At 43.9% G+C, this 21,507-nt stretch overlaps 1 protein-coding gene across 12 annotated transcripts in view; it reads left to right on the plus strand.

Moving 5' to 3' along the window:
- The window catches only part of BLTP1 (bridge-like lipid transfer protein family member 1), a 244,333-nt gene that overhangs the window by 210,652 nt on the left and 12,174 nt on the right, over window positions 1-21,507 (plus strand). For 8 of the 12 annotated variants that reach the window (XM_048847184.2, XM_075127628.1, XM_075127629.1 and 5 more), the window contains 6 exons: window positions 187-387; window positions 2,051-2,230; window positions 4,990-5,127; window positions 7,585-7,845; window positions 19,584-19,734; window positions 21,152-21,309. In XM_048847184.2, coding sequence (XP_048703141.2) covers window positions 187-387; window positions 2,051-2,230; window positions 4,990-5,127; window positions 7,585-7,845; window positions 19,584-19,734; window positions 21,152-21,309 — 1,089 coding nt within the window. The remainder of the gene's footprint in view (window positions 1-186; window positions 388-2,050; window positions 2,231-4,989; window positions 5,128-7,584; window positions 7,846-19,583; window positions 19,735-21,151; window positions 21,310-21,507) is intronic. The other 4 variants (XM_075127633.1, XM_075127624.1, XM_075127627.1 and 1 more) reach the window with 1 other exon arrangement.

Raw genomic sequence — 21,507 nt, forward strand, 5'->3', positions numbered from 1 at the left:
TGGGACACCCAGAGCATGGGGTTGTGTCCTCAAATTGTTGTTTCACTGAGATTATTTTTGAAATGCATCTGATGCATCAGCTGGCTTTTTATGACATAGTAAGTATTTTTAAACAGTTTCATGGTTGAAAATGCTTTTGTACTAAAACTACTATATAACATTTGTGGATTTTTGGATTTTCTTTAGGTTCATCTGGACTAGGCAGCCCTCTTGGCAGAACCCGACATAGCAGTAGCCAGTCAGATTTGACTAGCTCTAACAGCAACTCATCAGGCCTGAGCTTCACAGCCTGCATGTCTGATTTCTCCCTTTATGTATTTCATCCATATGGAGCAGGAAAACAAAAATCTGCTGTTACTGGTCTAACTCCTGGATCAGGAGCACTAGGTACAGAATGGATTTTTTTAATTTAATGAACAATTGCAAAAGTTACAAGATTTCATAAACAATTGTTAAAATGTGAGAAATGGTTGCACAAGACTAAGTGTTAAAGAATCAGTCCATCAGGGATGTGTATACCCTCTTTACTGTTATAGGATCCTGGAGGACCTTACTTTCAGCACTCCAACTGACACTTGTGTGAAAACATTCATATACCTGCACTTGGCAGATCCAAAATCATGTGTGTTCATGCTTTAGAACCTGCAACTGCAAAACCCATTTGTCTTAATAGGAAAAAGTAGACCCGCTTGCGCTTATAGGAATTCTTGGTGTAAATTTCAACATTCCCACAAACATGTTGAAATGCTTTAAGTGGGTTTGCAAGTGTTTGCACTTATTTGTATGTTAACTGTTTGTTATATGGTAGCAGCTCACAGCCACAATCAAAGTTGGGTTCCATTTTGCTATAGCCTATATAAGCATAGGTCTTTACCCTGAAAACACCTAATAACATGAACAGCTTTACAGACATGAATATTCTTGTTGGATTTAGTGGAACTGTTAACATACCAAGTGCATATGTGCATGATGAGGGTACATAGAGTAAAATAGTCTCTGCCCTGAAGAGCGGTGACAAAATGCTATCATATAGAGCTGGGTGAAATATTTCAGAGGAATAGTTTATTTGCCAAAAAAAGCTGTTTGGGTTGACCCAAAATTATTTGCAACTTTGACGTGAATTTGCTAAATAGCTTTGGCCAGTTTTTTCAGGGAGTGCGGCTTAGATGCCATTCATACAACCAGGGCAGGGTAGGAGGAGGTGGAGATAGTCATTGCCTTGTAATCTCACCTGGGATATAGAAGACTCTGGGCTTGTCTACGCAGTGGGGTAATGCGCTCTACAGTGAGTGTGATTTCTAAAGCATACTGATATATTGTGCATTCATTGGCCATGTAGACCTGCCTGGTGCTCTTCAGCGTAGTGCTGTTTGAAACTGTACTACATTAAAACACACTAGGGAATTTTTAGTGGGCACCAGCAGGGTCTGCACAGACCAATTGATATGCAACATATTAGTGCACTTTAGAAATCACACCTCTGTAGAGTGCATTACCCCACCCTGTAGACAAGCCCTCAAATTCCATTCCCCTCTTCCAATGGAGAAGGGATTTGCAAGAGTGTATCCTAACTACTGGACTAAAAGTGATAAGGAGATTACCACTATTGCCTCCTTCACTGGCCATTTTGTGAATCTAACCCTTTAAAAATGCTCAAACACACTCCCACCCCTAGTCACTCTCATTTTGGGTCAAACAAAAAAAGTTTCATTTCACCCAGAACAGATTTTTTTGGATCACCTAAATTGTTTGCAATTGTGGGATTCAGTTTGATCTGAAATGTTTTTTTCCAATTTTTCAGAACTGCCAGTAAACTGAAAAATTAGCTATTCGCCCCACTCTGCTGTCAAATGCATAATGTAAACAAACTGAAAACTGTGTCACTTGTGGCATAATTACCTAAAATTTCATACAAAAATTTGACTTTCATCTTGATGGTGTTCCCAAGTAAAGTTTTTTTGTTTTTTCTACCCTACAAGAAACATAAATGATTTTTACACTGAGGTGCTAATTTGGGGAGTACACTGAACATCACCCCTTCTGATTGTAGGTAATGTAGATGAGGAGCCCACTTCAGTCACTGGTCGGAAAGATTCTCTGAGTATTAACCTTGAATTTGTGAAAGTAAGTCTGTCAAGAATAAGACGTTCAGGAGGTGCCTCATTTTTTGAGAGCCAGTCTGCAAGCAAAGCTGCAACCAAGATGGATACTACGTTAATAAATATATCTGGTACTTACAAGTTTCATTTAATCTATATTGCTTTCTTCTGTGTTTTGCCTAACAATAGAGGTGTTGTTCCAATGATAAGCACCATTCTTTCTCCACCACTTTTTATATAGATGTCATTTCAAAGCCACCACCTATCGTGTGCAATAACAACATCTTTTAAGTGAATCAGTGACTAAGACCTTGGGGAGGGGGGGTTGTGTTTGGGTGACCTCAGATATCTCTGTATGTGCATATACCCCCCTCCTTCTCCACTGTTGACTCATTTAATTTCAACACCTCACATGTGTTCTTTGACTTCTGTCTGTATGGGTTTACAGCTCTTGAGATTTTTGCTTTGATTTTTCAGTATGAATGAACTTTGAATTTGGTCCATGATCATAAAGCAAAGAGAATTGTTACACCTGAGTTTCACGCAAACCAAGCTTAAACAATTCCACAGGATTTTGAGACAAAAATTGTGGTTGGTCAGGTAGTTCATAAACCTGAAGGACCCTTTGGCAAACCCAGATGTATTTCATGTGGTTTTGAGAGTTTTTTGTAGGTATTTCTCTCAGCTCCAGCAGTACCAACAAAAAGTAATTTAAGTCATTAAATTTACTAAAATTAATATTTAGTATATTCATGATTTACATGCTGATGCTTTTATTTTTCAGTATACTTCAAACAAATGAACTTATTTTCCAACAGTTTGTATGTTATCTTCTTTGTGTCCACACAGATCCCACTGTGGGTGCACATGAGCCTTATGCACACAAGATCAGAATCTTTGAACTGCAGTGTCTGTTGAACTGTGCCTTAACTATGTACGTCCTCATGAGTCCCTCCTGTGGGATAGAAAGGGCAGAGCAGCTGCAACTATCTGTCAGTTCCTTCTTGCTACTGAGTTGAGCTAAAAAAACAATTTGAGACTGTTCACCCTTAGTTCTTGTGTTAATCCCGATAATATTTACAGCCTCCTTTCTTCCCAAGGCCTTCCCTCCCCTCCTTCTTGCTGACCAACAGTTTTTTCCATTGCACCTGGGTTCACATAGGCTTTTATTTTTAGGATAGCACTGTTATGTGGGGTGGGAAGTTTTATGTTGGTTTCTTTTAAGACACATTCTTTTTGTCTTATTTAAAATCATCTTCAGTCACCCCCATCAGTCAGAGACCTTCTTTTTAGAAACTTCCCCTTATCTTATTAGTTATTCTTTGAACCAGACTTCATTCCTTCTGGCCTTATAACTCATTATTTTCAAAGCCTTCCTTCTTGCTAGTCAGGGTCTTTCTTTACAACATATATATTTCCGTAAAACAAGCTTAAGCTAACTTTAATTTTTTAATTTCATATTTATCCTACAACTTTACATTGTCCCCCTTTTTTAACTTTATTTTGGTCATATCAAAAAATAAATGTTATTTGTTCCTTGTCACAGTGTGCCGCTATTTGCACCAAAATGGCAGATGCAAAGCCCCTGGGCTTCAGACAGTGTCAGTCTTCCAACACTACGTCACCAACCACAAATGCTTTCTGAAGAGCTCCATCATTATGCCAGTATTTCACCAGTAGGGAAATCCAATTACAGATTTGTTTGCCACCAAAGATAGCACCTTAGCCTCAAGACAGTATTTTTAGTCACCATTACATCAGCCCGAATTGTCAGAACCTCCAAGCTCTCTTTGCTGACCCTCCTAACACAATATTCCACAGAGAAATGGTGATAAGATCTCATCCTAAACTTATTCCCAAAGTTGTCAGACTTTCATTTGAACTAGTCTGTTAATCCCTAATCACCCATTTTCTTTTCAAAACGCCATTCCTCTCCAGAAGAGAAGAAACTCCACATCCTGGATGTTTCAAGGGTATTGTTATATTACCTTGATAGGGCAAAGACTTTCAAACAGACTATCCTTTTGTGACCATCTCTGTGATTCTAGGGATCAAGCCATTGCCTCCCAGAGAATATTGAAAAGGATTACCTAGTGTATTTAAATCTGTCATGACTGACAATCTTATTCTCCAAATATTAAAGCTTGCTCCAATAGAGCACAACCTATGTCCTCTGTATGCTTCAGGAACATGCTCATGTCTCAAATTTGCAAGGCAGCTGTGTGAACAAATCCCTTTACTTTTGTTAAATGCTATGCCTTTGAGCTGGCTGCAAGATCAGATGCCAAATTTGGTTTGATGGTTTTACGGTCAGTATTTAGTTAGTGGCAGCCAAGACTTCTCAATCACACCTTTCAGATGAGGCACTGCTTTATCGATCAGATAGAGTGGGATCCACATGGACGTATACTCGAGGAAGAAAGAACAATTACTATAAAGTATCTGTGGTTCTTCGAGATGATGATATCCATGTGGATCCCCAAACTTGCCTTCTACCCCCACTTTTTCAGAGCCCTCCTTCCCTGGGATTCTGGGTTGGCAAGGGAACTGAGGGACAGTTATGCCCGCTCTATCCTTTATGCCCTTGGGTCCAGATGGCATGAGTACATACAGTGCAGGTGCAGCCCAATGGACATTGCTATTCAAAGATTCCGCCCTTGCACGTGAGGCACAGGTGCACCTAGAGTAGGATTCACATGTACGACATCATTTTGAAGAACCACAGTTACTATAAGGTAAGTATATATTGCACTACCTCTTTTAGTGCTTGAAAATGTTTTGGTGAATATATCCAATATGAGTAACCTACAAAAATTGAAGGGTAAATTTTCAAATGTTAGATTCGATTTTCAAAATCTTTGAATATTGAGCCATTTGCATTTTTTATCAGCTGTCTGTGATATAGGATCTGCTTCATTTAAATATGACATGCGACGACTCAGTGAGATTTTGGCCTTCCCAAGAGCCTGGTATAGGAGAAGTATTGCCAGACGCCTTTTTCTAGGTGATCAAACCATAAATCTACCAGGTAAACCCCCCTTATTTCTCTGAAATATTCTTCCATGAAATAAACCAAAGCAAGAATTGTTTAATTTATGCCATAATATATGAGTAGAATGAGTAACTAGATAAAGCAGTAGAAACTATACTGTAGTATAATATACAGACTGAAAGCAGGTATTGCCCAATTCTAATTCCCAGGAATTTTTCATTCACCTAAATGGGGAGCTGGTGTTATGTATTAAGAAAAAGTCACTACAAACAAATTTAAATTTCAGCAAAATTTATAACCTAGATAATGGAGTGGAGAGTGTGCTTATAAAATTTGTGGATGACACCAAACTAGAAGGGTTTGCAAGCACTTTGGAGGACAGGATTACAATTCAAAATGACCTTGACAAACTGGAGAATTGGTCTGCAATCAACGAGATGACATTCAGTAAAGACAAGTGCAAAGTACTGCATGTAGGAAGGAAAAATCAGATGCACAGCTACAAAACGGGAAATAGCTGGTGTGACAGGGTCGGGCCAGATGGCTATAGGAGAGTAATAAAATGCAGATATATTAGCCCCAGGCTAAGTAGGTCCCTTTTCTTTGGGTAAGGTAACAGGGAAGGTTCCAGAACAATCAAGAACCTTCTGGAGACAATTAAGACAGACAGGCTGATTAGAACACCTGCAGCCAGTCAAGAAGCTGCTAGAATCAATTAAGGCAGGCTAATCGGGGCACCTGGGTTTAAAAAGGAGCTCACTTCAGTTTGTGGTGTGCGTATAAGGAGCTGGGAGTAAGAGGCGCTAGGAGCTGAGAGTGAGAACGTGTACTGTTGGAGGACTGAGGAGTACAAGCATTATCAGACACCAGGGGGAAGGTCCTATAGTGACCTATAGGACTCCCGCCCCCCTCCCCCCCCCCCGGCAGGGTGAAGAAGCTTGGTCCTGCTGGCTGCTGCTGCAGAGCAGGCAAGGTCCCCCCCTCCCCCGCGTTTTGCCCCAGTGTGCCGGGTTCCTGCCCCTCCTCCTCTCCCCCTTCTCCCAGCGTGCGGGGTTCCTGCCCCTCCTCCTCTCCCTCCCTGCCTCCGATCAGCTGATGGCCCTTCCAGGGAAGGGGGAGAAGCGGAGCTGCAGCGCGCTCGCTGCTCTGGGGAGGAGGCGGAGAAGAGGTGGGGACAGGGGCCGTGGGGACGGGGGCTGGAATTAGGGCATATCCCCTCTAGCCCCCTGCCGTGAGCCGCTCTGGCCAGGGGGCTGAGCACCCCCACAACCCCAGCCCACACCCCCAGCCCTCTGCGCTGACCCCTGCACCCCCCTCACACACCTTCCCAGCCCTCTGCCCTGACCCCTGAACCCCCACACACACATACCCAGCCCCCCCACAGCTCTTGACCTGACTCCTGCACCCTCCTCACACCCCCTGCCCTGACTACTGCATGCCCCCACATTCCCAGCCCCCCCACACTCCATGTCCTGACTCTTGCATCCCCTATATTCCCACCCCCACTCCTCGTACCAAATGGGAGCTGCCCAGGTAAGCACTCCACCCCCAAATTTCCTGCCCCAACCCTGATCCCCCTCCCTCATTGTAGTTTCTGGCCAGACCCTACACCCCAACCCCCAGCCATGTGCTCACTGCACTCCCACCCTCAGCTCAGTGCCGAGAGAGAGGAAGAGAATGGACTAGAACCAGGGAGAAGGTAGGAACCCACCCTATGTGGGCAGGGCCAGGATCCTGGGCTGGTAGCCAGGACCCAGCAGATGGAACCCCAGATCGGTACCAAGCTGAGTGGCAACGGGCTGAGCCGCTCAGCCCACTGCCGGTCTGGGGTCCCGGCTGCCGGCCCCGCTCAGCCCACTACTGGTCTGGGGTTCTGGCTGCCGGCCCCTTGCCAGCCAGGGCCCCGCTCATCCTGCTGCCGGCCGAGGTGAACGGAACCCCAGGCTGGCAGCGGGCTGAGCGAGCCAGCGGCATAAGATCAGCATTTTAATTTAATTTTAAATGAAGCTTCTTAAACATTTTGAAAACCTTGTTTACTTTACATACGACAATAGTTTAGTTATATAATATATCGACTTATAGAGAGAGACCTTCTAAAAAACGTTCAAATATATTACTGGCATGCAAAACCTTAAATTAAAGTGAATAAATGAAGACTCGGCACACCACGTCTGAAAGGTTGCCAAGCCCTGGTTTAAGTATACTTGGTCCTGCCTCAGCACAGGAGGTTGGACTTGATGACTTCTTGAGGTCCCTTCCAACCCAACACTTCTATGATTCTATGAATACTATTAACATAATATTAAGGTGACAATAAAAACACTTTAGAAGAGTTTCAAAGTTACTACTATGAGATTTGCTGCTAAGATTGAAATATACAAAACATTTCCCCATATGTAAGAGTAAATCATTTTGCTTCTGTTAAGTATTACAGACTGACTGACTAAAAATAAAATAAAGTTACGCTGCACTATGGGCACTTTTCTTTTCCAGCAGCATCAGGTCCTGGAACACCAGATTCCATTGACGGGGTAAGCCAGCATCTTTCTCCTGAATCATCACGTAAAGCATACTGTAGGACTTGGGAGCAGCCCTGCCAGTCTGCTTCATTTACACACATGGCACAATCACCCAATGTTTTTAATGAGCACAATACAAACACCAGTATGTCACCTGGGACAGCAAATCATAATTTAAAATCTCCAGCTGTTGCAAGATCCCGGAGCGTATCTGATTCTTCAGTTCCCAACAGAGGTGAGTGGAAAAGGAGATTTTTAACAATCCTGTGTCTTTTTAGTGTGATTTAACACTATAAATATTTCCAGTAATTAAGTACAAGGATGTGATATGTGATAGGGCATTGAGTCATCATATCAGTCAGAAAAAGTTATTAGTTATCAGTCAGAATAACTGTGTTTGCAACTGTAAGTTTTCATTCTGATCTCTTAGGGTGCTGTAGGTGGGATGGAGATAAAGTAATTATATTGTTTTAAAAATTCAATGAACTTGTTCTGAACATTTTAAACAGGAAATGTAATCACAGAAAAATAGCAAGCCTATAAATAAATTAAAACTTAAAGGCACAATCCTGTGAGGTGGTGAGTGCCATTGGCTCCCACTGAAATATTTGGCACCTTGCAGGATCAGATCCTAAAGCATGTATTTTTCTCATTGTGCTAGTGTCTCCTTTTTGTGATAGGACAGAGTCTGAGAACTACAGGAACTGAAATATAGTTTGTCCATCTAGTCTATAAAACACCATTGGAAATGCTATTGCTAGCACAAAGGTTACACAGCTGGTGTGTGGTTCTGCAGTTTATCTTCATTTATACTAATCCTTTCCTTTACACTTGGGTCCACCCATGCTAACCTGGTGTTCCCCGTAGCAGCTTCACGTCACAGATTGGATTGTCAAATATGTGGTTGCATGCAGATGACTGAGTCTTAGGCCCATATTAGGAAGTACAAAATAAATACAGATGTGTTTCTCTTTGTATAGAGGTGGAGAAAATAATATGAACTTGTTCTGCTATGACTGATTTGATTTTGCATCTTATGAGTGAAACAGTGGGGTCTATTTGGGGTCTCAGAGTAGCAACCATATTAGTCTGTATCTGCAAAAAGAACAGGAGTACTTGTGGCACCTTAGAGACTAATAAATTTATTAGAGCATAAGCTTTCATGGGCTACATAGCTTATGCTCTAATAAATTTGTTAGTCTCTAAGGTGCCACAAGTACTCCTGTTCTTTTTATTTGGGGTCTGTACAGTACTGAGGCAGATAAGGTGTTTAAAAATGTTTTTTTACTATAGTGAAATATGTGGAGAAGTGAGAGGACAGGTTTTTAATCTATATGGAGGGCAAAATGTGAGCACTTCACAGAGGAAAACTTAGCTGAAGTAGAATTTGTGGTTAGCTAAATATGTTTTTGAACTAGCACATACTCACGCAGTTTAGGCATAGTGCCATGTTTTAAAAAATGACAAATATTCATGTGGGCTTCCAGTAGGAGTTTTACTGACTTGAAGTTCACCAGTCTATGTGACAAACCCCAGGGTACAATCTAGACTAATGAATAGCTGTCACACCCCTGCCCTCTAACCTGGGCTGCCCTTTACAATGCTTTGTTGCTGTAGCTGCCAGTCTGGACTGCTCAGAGTCTCCAGTGTGGAAGTCACTCGTGGCTCTGTGTGTGTGTGCGTGCATTCGTGCTGCAGCCAGCCACACCTTGGCTCCTACCAACTTTGGCTATAGTACAGGGTGACCCAACTAATTCCCAGTCTTAGATTTTGCCCCAGAAATGTATGTCCTGTACTGACCAGCCTTCTCCTGGACAATACAAGTTTATATAAACTCTGTTATTGCTTTAATAGAAATAATGCTTGCCACCCCAAATGGAGTTTCCCCAAGTTTAACTATAAAGAGAGATTTTAAGTGAGTACAAGTAATAAGTCAGAAATGGTTACAATAAAGATAAAAAGCAACTGGTTACTAACTTAAATTGTTAAATTCAAAGCAAGGTTTTTCTCACCACATACTCTCAGCAGTCTTACTGACCAAATTTCTTAGGTCAAGACCCCTTCTCCAGTTCAGTGGCTGCCTCCTTTGCATCTTCTGGTGCATTGAATCGATGAACAGAGAGAGAGAGAGAGATAGAAGGGTCCCCTTGGGGGTGTTTACACTGAGAGTTGGCAGGGACTCCAGAGAGTACTCTTGGAGAAGGCATGGTTCTCAGAGGGAACAGGCCCGCTGGTAATCTGCCACCTTCCACGTCTAGTAGATTCACCATTGTCTATTGAGGGATTGTTAATCCTGCAAAAGACTTGTGGCATACTCCAACATCAATACCTGCCACTTCCAAGAGGGCAAATAGAGGGCAAATAGTACCAAGCTCCACCCAAGGGCTTAGAATACTTTTATTTGCATCCAGGGACAAGCTGACTTATTTTAGAAGCTATTCAAGAAAGATCCAAGTAGCCAGGGCCTTCTAATACAACACAAGGGAAAAGGACTATAGAAGACTAGATCTCTTTGTCAGAAAAGTTGTCTGCTCCACTGGTCTCCACATGTATGTTGCCGTTTCTGAAATACAAAGATTCAGTATTTAATGTGTAAAATCTGTAAGACTTTAAAATATTTATTATATTTTATGGATGACCTGAAATTTATTTATTTTTTCTCATGACAGTGTTCATAAAAATAGAGAAATGAATTATTTCATTCTCATGATAATTAAGGCAACAAAGTAAACTGTAAATGTTTTAATTTTCGGCAATCTTTAGTTGTAGTTCTCCAAGTATATGCCCTATGGACACTCCACCATAGGATGCGCACATGCATGTGCACCCTTTACCAGAGAATGTGTTTTAAAAAAAAAAAAAAAGGCAGTGTGCTACTCTGGAGCAGTAGTCTCCTCCAAACTGGGATGCGTGCACCCCAGGGAATACATGAGGTGATCCCAGGGGGTGCACAGCAGTAGTAGCGCCGCCAGACAGCACTCCGCCGTTTTTTTTCTTCGCTGGCAGCTCTGCACATCCATGGCTGGTGTTCCCCTCCAGCGGCCCGCCTGCAGCAGGTCTTCCGGTCTGCTTCCATTGGCGGCGTGCCTGCAGCAGGTCACCCTGGGGGTGCGCAAGCCAAAAAGTTTGGAGACCACTGCTGTAGAGTGCATTTATGATATCCACGGTTCTCTGCTTCCCACCTTTTCTCACTCACTGTTAAATCATTCTTTTAGTTAGTTCAGATTTTATTTTAATTATTATATTAGGTTTTAATACAATGCTGTGCTTTTGAAAGGGGGGGTCTCCCCTCCCGAACTTATTGTTTTTAGTTCCATGGCACTTCCTGGGTTATATCAAAATCCTCAGCGTTCCAGACCTGCCACAGGTATTTTCCCTGTAGTGACAGGCACTCTAGGGTACCAGCCTGGTAGAAACACCAGCACCTGTTGGTCCTGCATCACTCACAGGCACTGCAAAACCATAAGCCGATACTGTGTGGCCCCTTGGTACCTGAGGCGACCAGGACCCACAGAATGAGGAAGACTCACCCCATCAGCTGAGTCCTTTGAGGCAGCAATGCCACCCCCTTCCTGTGCTGACAACTTTAGGCTTTCCAGGACTTAATGAAGCCTTTGGCGGAATCCTTCCAGACTCCTTTAGAGGAGCGCCAGGAGTCTCAACATTCCCTGATTGATATTTTAATCATCATCCCTTAGGATAAGATTGCTCTTCCTATTAATGATAATGAAGCACTGTTCTCGCCTGCTCACATAATAGTAGCAGCAAACACCTGCTACTATTATGCCAACTTGCAAAATAAATACTACATTCCAGCTAAGGGAATGAAGCTGATGGTAGAGGCGGTCAACAAAAGGAATAATCAAACATGTTCCAGACCCTCTCCTTCCAACAAGGAGTCAGTTAATTGCCAGAGCTTCCCTGCAGGCCGTTCCCAATGTCACTGACACTACTTTGTGATCCCTAGCCACCACAGTGGTTATGAGGCGAGCATCCTGGCTCCAGTCTTCTGGACTCCTGAGGGAGGTGCAAAACACTATAGAACACCTCCCCTTTGAAGGGCTCAAACTCTTCAGTGGTGACATGGACTCCTCACTCCACTCTCTTAAAGACTCCAGGGCAATGTTGTGGTCACTGGGAATATACATGACTGCAACAAAGAGACAGTTTTAGCAGGTCTCAAACTGCAGTCTGTTCTTGCTTTTTCAATACCACCCAAAACAGCCCTACCTCACATCTTCAGAGCCTCCTAGGTAGCGATCAGGAGCAGCACAAAATGCACACCTCCATGTAAGAGACCACTTTGACAGCTTGGTTGAGGGCCTCAAACAACCTCTCCCTCTGGATCTTTTGCTGTATTACTCCACTATATATCCCTCTCCCATTTGGAAACTGCCTATACCATTTCCTACATGCCTAGGAAATGCATCACCACAGACAAGTGGATTCCGAAGGTAATCAGTGTGGGATACTCCATTAATGTCCATTCTGTCCCTCCCACCCCTTCCAGTTCCTCTTCAGGGGCCTGCCTCACAAAGATCTCTTGAAGCAGGAAGTGCAATCCCTCCTGTACTTGGAGTTATCAAGCTTGTTTCTCCCAGCTTCATCAGAAGAGGGTTCTACTCCAAATATTTCCTGGTTCCCAAGAGAAGCAGAGGCTGAAAGACAATTCTAAATCTCAAGAATATGGACATGTATGTCCTTTCACAGCACTTCAGGATGATAACCTTAGCCACAACATTTCCATCCCTAAATCCTGGGAATTAGTTTGTCGTCCTCGACCACCTTTTATATAGCCATTCACTCCTCCCACAAGTGCTTTCTGTACTGAAGAGCAGTGGATGTATTGTTTCTTGACTTTAGCAAAGCTTTTGACACTGTCTCCCACAGTATTCTTGTCAGCAAATTAAAGAAGTATGGGCTGGATGAATGCACTATAAGGTGGGTAGAAAGTTGGCTAGATTGTCGGGCTCAACGGGTAGTTATCAATGGCTCCATGTTTAGTTGGCAGCCGGTGTTAAGTGGAGTGCCCCAGGGTTCAGTCCTGGGGCCGGTTTTGTTCAATATCTTCATAAATGATCTGGAGGATGGTGTGGATTGCACTCTCAGCAAATTTGCGGATGATACTAAACTGGGAGGAGTGGTAGATACGCTGGAGGGCAGGGATAGGATACAGAGGGACCTAGACAAATTGGAGGATTGGGCCAAAAGAAATCTGATGAGGTTCAATAAGGATAAGTGCATAGAATCATAGAATCATAGAATATAAGGGTTGGAAGGGACCCCAGAAGGTCATCTAGTCCAACCCCCTGCTCGAAGCAGGACCAATTCCCAGTTAAATCATCCCAGCCAGGGCTTTGTCAAGCCTGACCTTAAAAACCTCTAAGGAAGGAGATTCTACCACCTCCCTAGGTAACGCATTCCAGTGTTTCACCACCCTCTTAGTGAAAAAGTTTTTCCTAATATCCAATCTAAATCTCCCCCACTGCAGCTTGAGACCATTACTCCTCGTTCTGTCATCTGATACCATTGAGAACAGTCTAGAGCCATCCTCTTTGGAACCCCCTTTCAGGTAGTTGAAAGCAGCTATCAAATCCCCCCTCATTCTTCTTTTCTGCAGGCTAAACAATCCCAGCTCCCTCAGCCTCTCCTCATAACTCATGTGTTCCAGACCCCTAATCATTTTTGTTGCCCTTCGCTGGACTCTCTCCAATTTATCCACATCCTTCTTGAAGTGTGGGGCCCAAAACTGGACACAGTACTCCAGATGAGGCCTCACTAATGTCGAATAGAGGGGAACGATCACGTCCCTCGATCTGCTCGCTATGCCCCTACTTATACATCCCAAAATGCCATTGGCCTTCTTGGCAACAAGGGCACACTGCTGACTCATATCCAGCTTCTCGTCCACTGTCACCCCTAGGTCCTTTTCCGCAGAACTGCTGCCTAGCCATTCGGTCCCTAGTCTGTAGCTGTGCATTGGGTTCTTCCGTCCTAAGTGCAGGACCCTGCACTTATCCTTATTGAACCTCATCAGATTTCTTTTGGCCCAATCCTCCAATTTGTCTAGGTCCTTCTGTATCCTATCCCTCCCCTCCAGCGTATCTACCACTCCTCCCAGTTTAGTATCATCCGCAAATTTGCTGAGAGTGCAATCCACACCATCCTCCAGATCATTTATGAAGATATTGAACAAAACCGGCCCCAGGACCGACCCTTGGGGCACTCCACTTGATACCGGCTGCCAACTAGACATGGAGCCATTGATAACTACCCGTTGAGCCCGACAATCTAGCCAGCTTTCTACCCACCTTGTAGTGCATTCATCCAGCCCATACTTCCTTAACTTGCTGACAAGAATACTGTGGGAGACCGTGTCAAAAGCTTTGCTAAAGTCAAGAAACAATACATCCACTGCTTTCCCTTCATCCACAGAACCAGTAATCTCATCATAGAAGGCGATTAGATTAGTCAGGCATGACCTTCTCTTGGTGAATCCATGCTGGCTGTTCCTGATCACTTTCCTCTCATGCAAGTGCTTCAGGATTGATTCTTTGAGGACCTGCTCCATGATTTTTCCAGGGACTGAAGTGAGGCTGACTGGCCTGTAGTTCCCAGGATCCTCCTTCTTCCCTTTTTTAAAGATTGGCACTACATTAGCCTTTTTCCAGTCATCCGGGACTTCCCCGGTTCGCCACGAGTTTTCAAAGATAATGGCCAATGGCTCTGCAATCACAGCCGCCAGTTCCTTCAGCACTCTCGGATGCAACTCGTCCGGCCCCATGGACTTGTGCACATCCAGCTTTTCTAAATAGTCCCTAACCACCTCTATCTCCACAGAGGGCTGGCCATCTCTTCCCCATTTTGTGATGCCCAGCGTAGCAGTCTGGGAGCTGACCTTGTTAGTGAAAACAGAGGCAAAAAAAGCATTGAGTACATTAGCTTTTTCCACATCCTCTGTCACTAGTTTGCCTCCCTCATTCAGTAAGGGGCCCACACATTCCTTGGCTTTCTTCTTGTTGCCAACATACCTGAAGAAACCCTTCTTGTTACTCTTGACATCTCTGGCTAGCTGCAGCTCCAGGTGCGATTTGGCCCTCCTGATAACATTCCTACATGCCCGAGCAATATTTTTATACTCTTCCCTGGTCATATGTCCAACCTTCCACTTCTTGTAAGCTTCTTTTTTATGTTTAAGATCCGCTAAGATTTCACCATTAAGCCAAGCTGGTCGCCTGCCATATTTACTATTCTTTCGACTCATCGGGATGGTTTGTCCCTGTAACCTCAACAGGGATTCCTTGAAATACAGCCAGCTCTCCTGGACTCCTTTCCCCTTCAAGTTAGTCCCCCAGGGGATCCTGGCCATCCGTTCCCTGAGGGAGTCGAAGTCTGCTTTCCTGAAGTCCAGGGTCCGTATCGTGCTGCTTACCTTTCTTCCCTGTGTCAGGATCCTGAACTCAACCAACTCATGGTCACTGCCTCCCAGATTCCCATCCACTTTTGCTTCCCCCACTAATTCTACCCGGTTTGTGAGCAGCAGGTCAAGAAAAGCGCCCCCCCTAGTTGGCTCCTCTAGCACTTGCGCCAGGAAATTGTCCCCTACGCTTTCCAAAAACTTCCTGGATTGTCTATGCACCGCTGTATTGCTCTCCCAGCAGATATCAGGAAAATTAAAGTCACCCATGAGAATCAGGGCATGCGATCCAGTAGCTTCCGTGAGCTGCCGGAAGAAAGCCTCATCTACCTCATCCCCCTGGTCCGGTGGTCTATAGCAGACTCCCACCACTACATCACTCTTGTTGCACACACTTCTAAACTTAATCCAGAGACACTCAGGTTTTTCTGCAGTTTCGTACCGGAGCTCTGAGCAGTCATACTGCTCCCTTACATACAGTGCTACTCCCCCACCTTTTCTGCCCTGCCTGTCCTTCCTGAACAGTTTATAACCATCCATGACAGTACTCCAGTCATGTGAGTTATCCCACCAAGTCTCTGTTATTCCAATCACGTCATAGTTCCTTGACATCACCAGGACCTCCAGTTCTCCCTGCTTGTTTCCAAGGCTTTGTGCATTTGTATATAAGCACTTGAGATAACCTGTTGATTGCCCCTCATTCCCAGTATGAGGCAGGAGCCCTCCCCTCACAGACATTCCTGCCTGTGCTTCCTCCCGGTATCCCGCTTTCCCACTTACCTCAGGGCTTTGGTCTCCTTCCCCGGTGAACCTAGTTTAAAGCCCTCCTCACTAGGTTAGCCAGCCTGCTCGCGAAGATGCTCTTCCCTCTCTTCGTTAAGTGGAGCCCGTCTCTGCCTAGCACTCCTTCTTGGAACACCATCCCATGGTCGAAGAATCCAAAGCCTTCTCTCCGACACCACCTGCGTAGCCATTCGTTGACTTCCACGATTCGACGGTCCCTACCCAGGCCTTTTCCTTCCACGGGGAGGATGGACGAGAACACCACTTGCGCCTCCAACTCCTTTATCTTTCTTCCTAGAGCCACATAGTCCGCAGTGATCCGCTCAAGGTCCTGCACTTAGGAAGGAAGAACCCAATGCACAGCTACAGACTAGGGACCGAATGGCTAGGCAGCAGTTCTGCGGAAAAGGACCTAGGGGTGACAGTGGACGAGAAGCTGGATATGAGTCAGCAGTGTGCCCTTGTTGCCAAGAAGGCCAATGGCATTTTGGGATGTATAAGTAGGGGCATAGCGAGCAGATCGAGGGACATAATCGTTCCCCTCTATTCGACATTGGTGAGGCCTCATCTGGAGTACTGTGTCCAGTTTTGGTCCCCACACTACAAGAAGGATGTGGATAAATTGGAGAGAGTCCAGCAAAGGGCAACAAAAATGATTAGGGGTCTGGAACACATGACTTATGAGGAGAGGCTGAGGGAACTGGGATTGTTTAGTCTGCAGAAGAGAAGAATGAGGGGGGATTTGATAGCTGCTTTCAACTACCTGAGAGGTGGTTCCAGAGAGGATGGTTCTAGACTATTCTCAGTGGTAGAAGAGGAGAGGACAAGGAGTAATGGTCTCAAGTTGCAGTGGGGAAGGTTTAGGTTGGATATTAGGAAAAACTTTTTCACTAGGAGGGTGGTGAAACACTGGAATGCGTTACGTAGGGAGGTGGTGGAATCTCCTTCCTTAGAGGTTTTTAAGGTCAGGCTTGACAAAGCCCTGGCTGGGATGATTTGGTTAGGGATTGGCCCTGCTTTGAGCAGGGGGTTGGACTAGATGACCTCCTGAGGTCCCTTCCAACCCTGATATTCTATGATTCTATATTCTATGATTAATAGACTCAAAACATTACCAAATCCTCATTCTCCCCAAGGGTCTTTACCAGGTCTTTTTAGCAGTGCCAGCTCACCTGTGTTGGTGGAGCATTGCAGTGTTTCCATATTTGGATGACTGGCACCTCAGGAGTCAATCAGCTCTAGAAGTTCAATTGGCAGTATTCAAGGCACGAATGCTGTTTCAATCCCTGGGCATTTGCATTAATCTAAAAACACTGACATTAAGATAGTCTTCATCGGAGCCACTCTAGATTCCCTAATTTCCCGAGCTTACCTTCCCAAGGTAAGATTCTCCAGTATGTCCAGTCTAACATCTACCCTACAGCACAGTCCACAAACAACTCTAAGAACCTGCCTACAACTCCTAGGCCACACATTGGCTTCCACATTCATTGTGTTGCATGATTCCACATGCATTATGTTGCAAGTCTGCACCTCAGATGTCTTTGGGCTTGCCTGAGGACTGTGTATACCACAAACCAATGGTCTTTCCAAACCAATCATGGTACCTCCAAACATACAGACACTCTCAGGTGCTGGAAGAACCCACTGAAGTGGAATCCTAATTTTCACATCCTCCACTCTTAAAAATATATATATATATAATATTCCTCATGACGGATGCCTCTCACTTGCGTTGGGCGTGCCCTCTACAAGAGGCCACTGCACAGGGCAAATGGTCCCCACAAAAGAGAGCACTCTTCATGAACATCCTAGAACTAAGAGCATTTCATTACACCTGTCAGCGCTTCCTTTACAATATCCAGGGTAATGCTGGACAATCAGGCAGCGATGTACAATATAAACCATCAAGGGGAAGCAAGATCCCAGTTATTATCAGCAGAGTCGCTAAGACTGTGGAACTAGTGTATCTCACATCATCTAGAAATCTCAGTGCTTTATGTACCCAGCCTCCCAGAATACAATTGCAGATTTCATCAGGACCACAAGTGTTGGAAAATGCGCTACAACACCTTGGTTTCCTGACCAACTCTACCTGCCCATACCTCTGATCCTCAAAACATCATTCAAACTGAGACAAATAGGAGCAAGGATTAGTCTCATAGTGCCATCATGGCCAAGACAAGTGTACTACTCAGACCTCCTTCACCTCTCCGTGGCAACACCTCTTCATCTCCTGAGACAGGAAGTCTTTCTTGAGAGGAACTCAGGTGCCCTGATACATCCCAGTCCTTTGTCTCAAGGGGTGGCTCCTCAATGGTTCTTGAGTGTGGAATTATGCTGTTCAGATAAGCTCTAGTCAGATAAGATCTAGCAGGAAACCACCTACTTGCGAGACTTACTTGCAGAAGTGGAAACATTTCCATTCCTGGTCTTCCCTCTATTCTTTGCAAGCCTCAGATGCTCCACTCTCAAAAATCCTAGATTACCCATCGGACTTAATGACCTGAGGTTTGTCAGTTAGCTCAGTCAGAGTGCACCTGCTCTCTATCAAGACCTTCCATTTACCTATTGAGGGGGTTTCAGTCTTTAACTGCAAACCATGGTTAGATTCCTTAAGGGCTTACACAACTTGTTTCCTCTTCTCAGGAACCCTGCTCCCCGATGGGACCGTAACTTGGTCCTTAATGCCTTGAGATGCCTCCCCTTTGAGATGCCAATAGCTGCTCGCTTTTCCACCTTTCTCTTAAGACTTCATTTCTGGTTGCTGTTGCTTCAGCCAAAAGAATGAGGGTGTCAAGGTGTACGTGGCAGACCCATCATATACCGTCTTTTACCCTGACAAGGTTACACTGTGTCCCCATCCTCACTTCCTCTCTAAGTTCTCACTGAATTTCGTATTAATCAAGAAATTTGTTTACCAGTATTTTATCCAAAGCAGGACACCTCCAGAGAGGAAACTAGTCTGCACACACACTAGACATCAGGAGGGCTGTCACCTTCTCCCTCTAGACTGAGACCTACAAAGCTTCTGCAAGATGCTTTGTATCTTTTGCTGAAAGAATGGATAGCCAATTTCCACTCAGACTCTGAAATGGGTTTTAGGTTGCATCTTTACCTGCTATAAAACTGCTGGGATACAACACCCTCGCAGAGCAATAGAACACTCCACTGGGTGTCATTGTGTTGCCCCTGCTGAAGGATGTTCCCCTAGCAGAGATCTGCAGGACTGCAACTTGGTCTTCAGTTCACATGTTTGCCAAGCATTATGCTATCTTACCTGCTTCCAGAGCTGATGCTACCTTTGGTAGCCCAGCTGTCCAAACTGTTTTGGATTTGCCTCCTCAGCTCCCTCCTCCACACTGAGTTACTACTTGGGGGCCTCCGAGGGTGGAGCATCCATAGGCATATACAGTTGCTGCGGCATCTTTGGTTTCATGGTTGATAAGAAACTGAGTAGCAGCAGATCCATGCTTTTTTATATGCCCTTGTCTGGGATCACGAGGTGCTGCTCTGTACAGACACATGGATGCTGCTTTTTTACAATCTCCAGTTGAGAGCACATGGGTATGCACACATTCTGCAGTGGAATATCCTCAGGGACAAAACTTCTTGAAGAACTCAAATTACTGTAAGGTAAGTAACCTCTCCATCTGTGGTGCTTTTAAGTCTCGTGGCAGTTTTGTCTTCTGTTAATATCTTTTAGTGTTAAAAACCTACAAGTTTTCCTCCAGGGAATACCTTTTTCAATTTTTACTTTCCTCTGTTTTTAGATACACTCTCGAAAACATCAACACCGTTTAATAAATCAAATAAAGCTGCAAGTCAGCAGGGGACACCATGGGAAACTCTGGTTGTGTTTGCTATGAATTTGAAACAATTAAATGTCCAAATGAATATGAGCAATGTAATGGGCAATACTACGTAAGTAGAAAAAATTGGTGATTTAGCAGATTGTTTGATATTTTAATTTGCTTGGGGGAAAAGTCTGTTAAACAGTTGTCTCCCAAGAACATTTAAAACTTGCTGTCTTCTAGGTCAGTGGTTCTCAACCAGGGGTACGCTTACCCCTGGGAGTACACAGAGGTCTTCCAGGGTGTACATCAACTCATCTAGATATCTGCCTAATTTTACAACAGGCTACATAAAAAGCACTAGGGGAGTCAGTACGAACTAAAATTTTATACAGAGAATGACTTTTTTTCTATATACTATATACTGAAATGTACATAAAATATTTATATTCCAATTAATTTATTTTACAATTATAAGCTTAAAAATGAGAAAGCAAGCAATTTTTGAGTAATAGTGTGCTGTGATACTTTTTTGTATTTTTATGTCTGATTTTTGTAAACGAGTAGTTTTTAAGTGAGGTGAAAATTGGGGGTACACAAAAGAAATCAGACTCCTGAAAGGCGTACAGTAGTCTGGAAAAGTTGAGAGCCACTGTTCTAGGTGATTTTGTATTTTTATAGTTTTAAATCCTGCCATTCCACTTTAAATGCCCTTAGTGAACGAATGTAGTGTTGTATGATCTCCTGACCTATGGTCTGCTTGAAATGAAACTGACTGTAAGTGTTAACGGCCACTGAGGCTACACTCAGACTTCAGGAACTTGACATAAATTAGGATCTGAGGTAGCCTCAGTGCCCTATGGAAAGTATAGTCTGCTCTATCCTTGGCAGGCCACTGGCCACAGGAACACTACATTATATGCATAGATATTTCTACAGTGAGTCAGCTTCTAAATCGCCAGTATAGGACAATGTGGGAAAATCAGAATACCATTTTATAAGAGGCACAAAGCTGCGGAAAGGTGGATTTTCTCTCTGCCGGGTTTGGGCCCAAGCCTCCTATGTTATATTATTTCTGCTTTGTGGAGAAGCTGGGGGAAGCAACATTTCATTTGGAGCCAAATTTTCAAATGTTGTGTGTAAAGAGCTTCATTCTCCACAGGTGGATTACTGCAGAGTATACTAGATCCATGCTCTTAGCAATTCTGCCCATTCCGTATTCCAGTGTTGAAATACTCCAAAGCTGAAAGTTTCAGCTCTGAAGCACCTCATCAACAGATGGCGCATGCCTAATCACTGCTGAAGAATTACATCCAGTAACCTGTCCTCACACCTTAAGTGTCTGTTCCTTCTGAAACAGCACTGTTTTGTCATTTGGCTTTTCTTATTTGTGGAAATATATTTTTCTTGCCCCAAACACTGACTCAAACAACTCTGCAGTAAAACAAGAAACTATGCATATCTCAACAGTTTTTGCTTACAATGATACCTTGTAGTTTGAAGTGTTGAAAGTACTCATGCATTTCCGCTTTTCATCTCTGTTTCAGGTGGACTACTAGTGGTTTGAAAAGCCAAGGACGTTTATCTGTTGGTAGTAACAGAGACCGTGAAATTAGCATGTCTGTTGGTCTGGGAAGATCACAGTTGGATTCTAGAGGAGGTGTGGTTGGAGGTACCATAGATGTTAATACCTTGGAGATGGTGGGTAAGTTGGAAAGACTACAAGTTTTACACTTCGCGATACAAAGTCCATTACGAATTACACCCATGCAGCAGTATTCTACAGAAGTGTAGTGTTCCGAAGTGTCAGTTTTTTTACATAATATGAAAAGCCAAAAGCACATATGTAATACAAAATTTTCCTATGTGAACTTATTTAATTATATAAACAGACTTTGGCCTA

This window comes from Caretta caretta, chromosome 4, assembly GCF_965140235.1.
Source record: "Caretta caretta isolate rCarCar2 chromosome 4, rCarCar1.hap1, whole genome shotgun sequence".
Taxonomy (NCBI): domain Eukaryota; kingdom Metazoa; phylum Chordata; order Testudines; family Cheloniidae; genus Caretta; species Caretta caretta.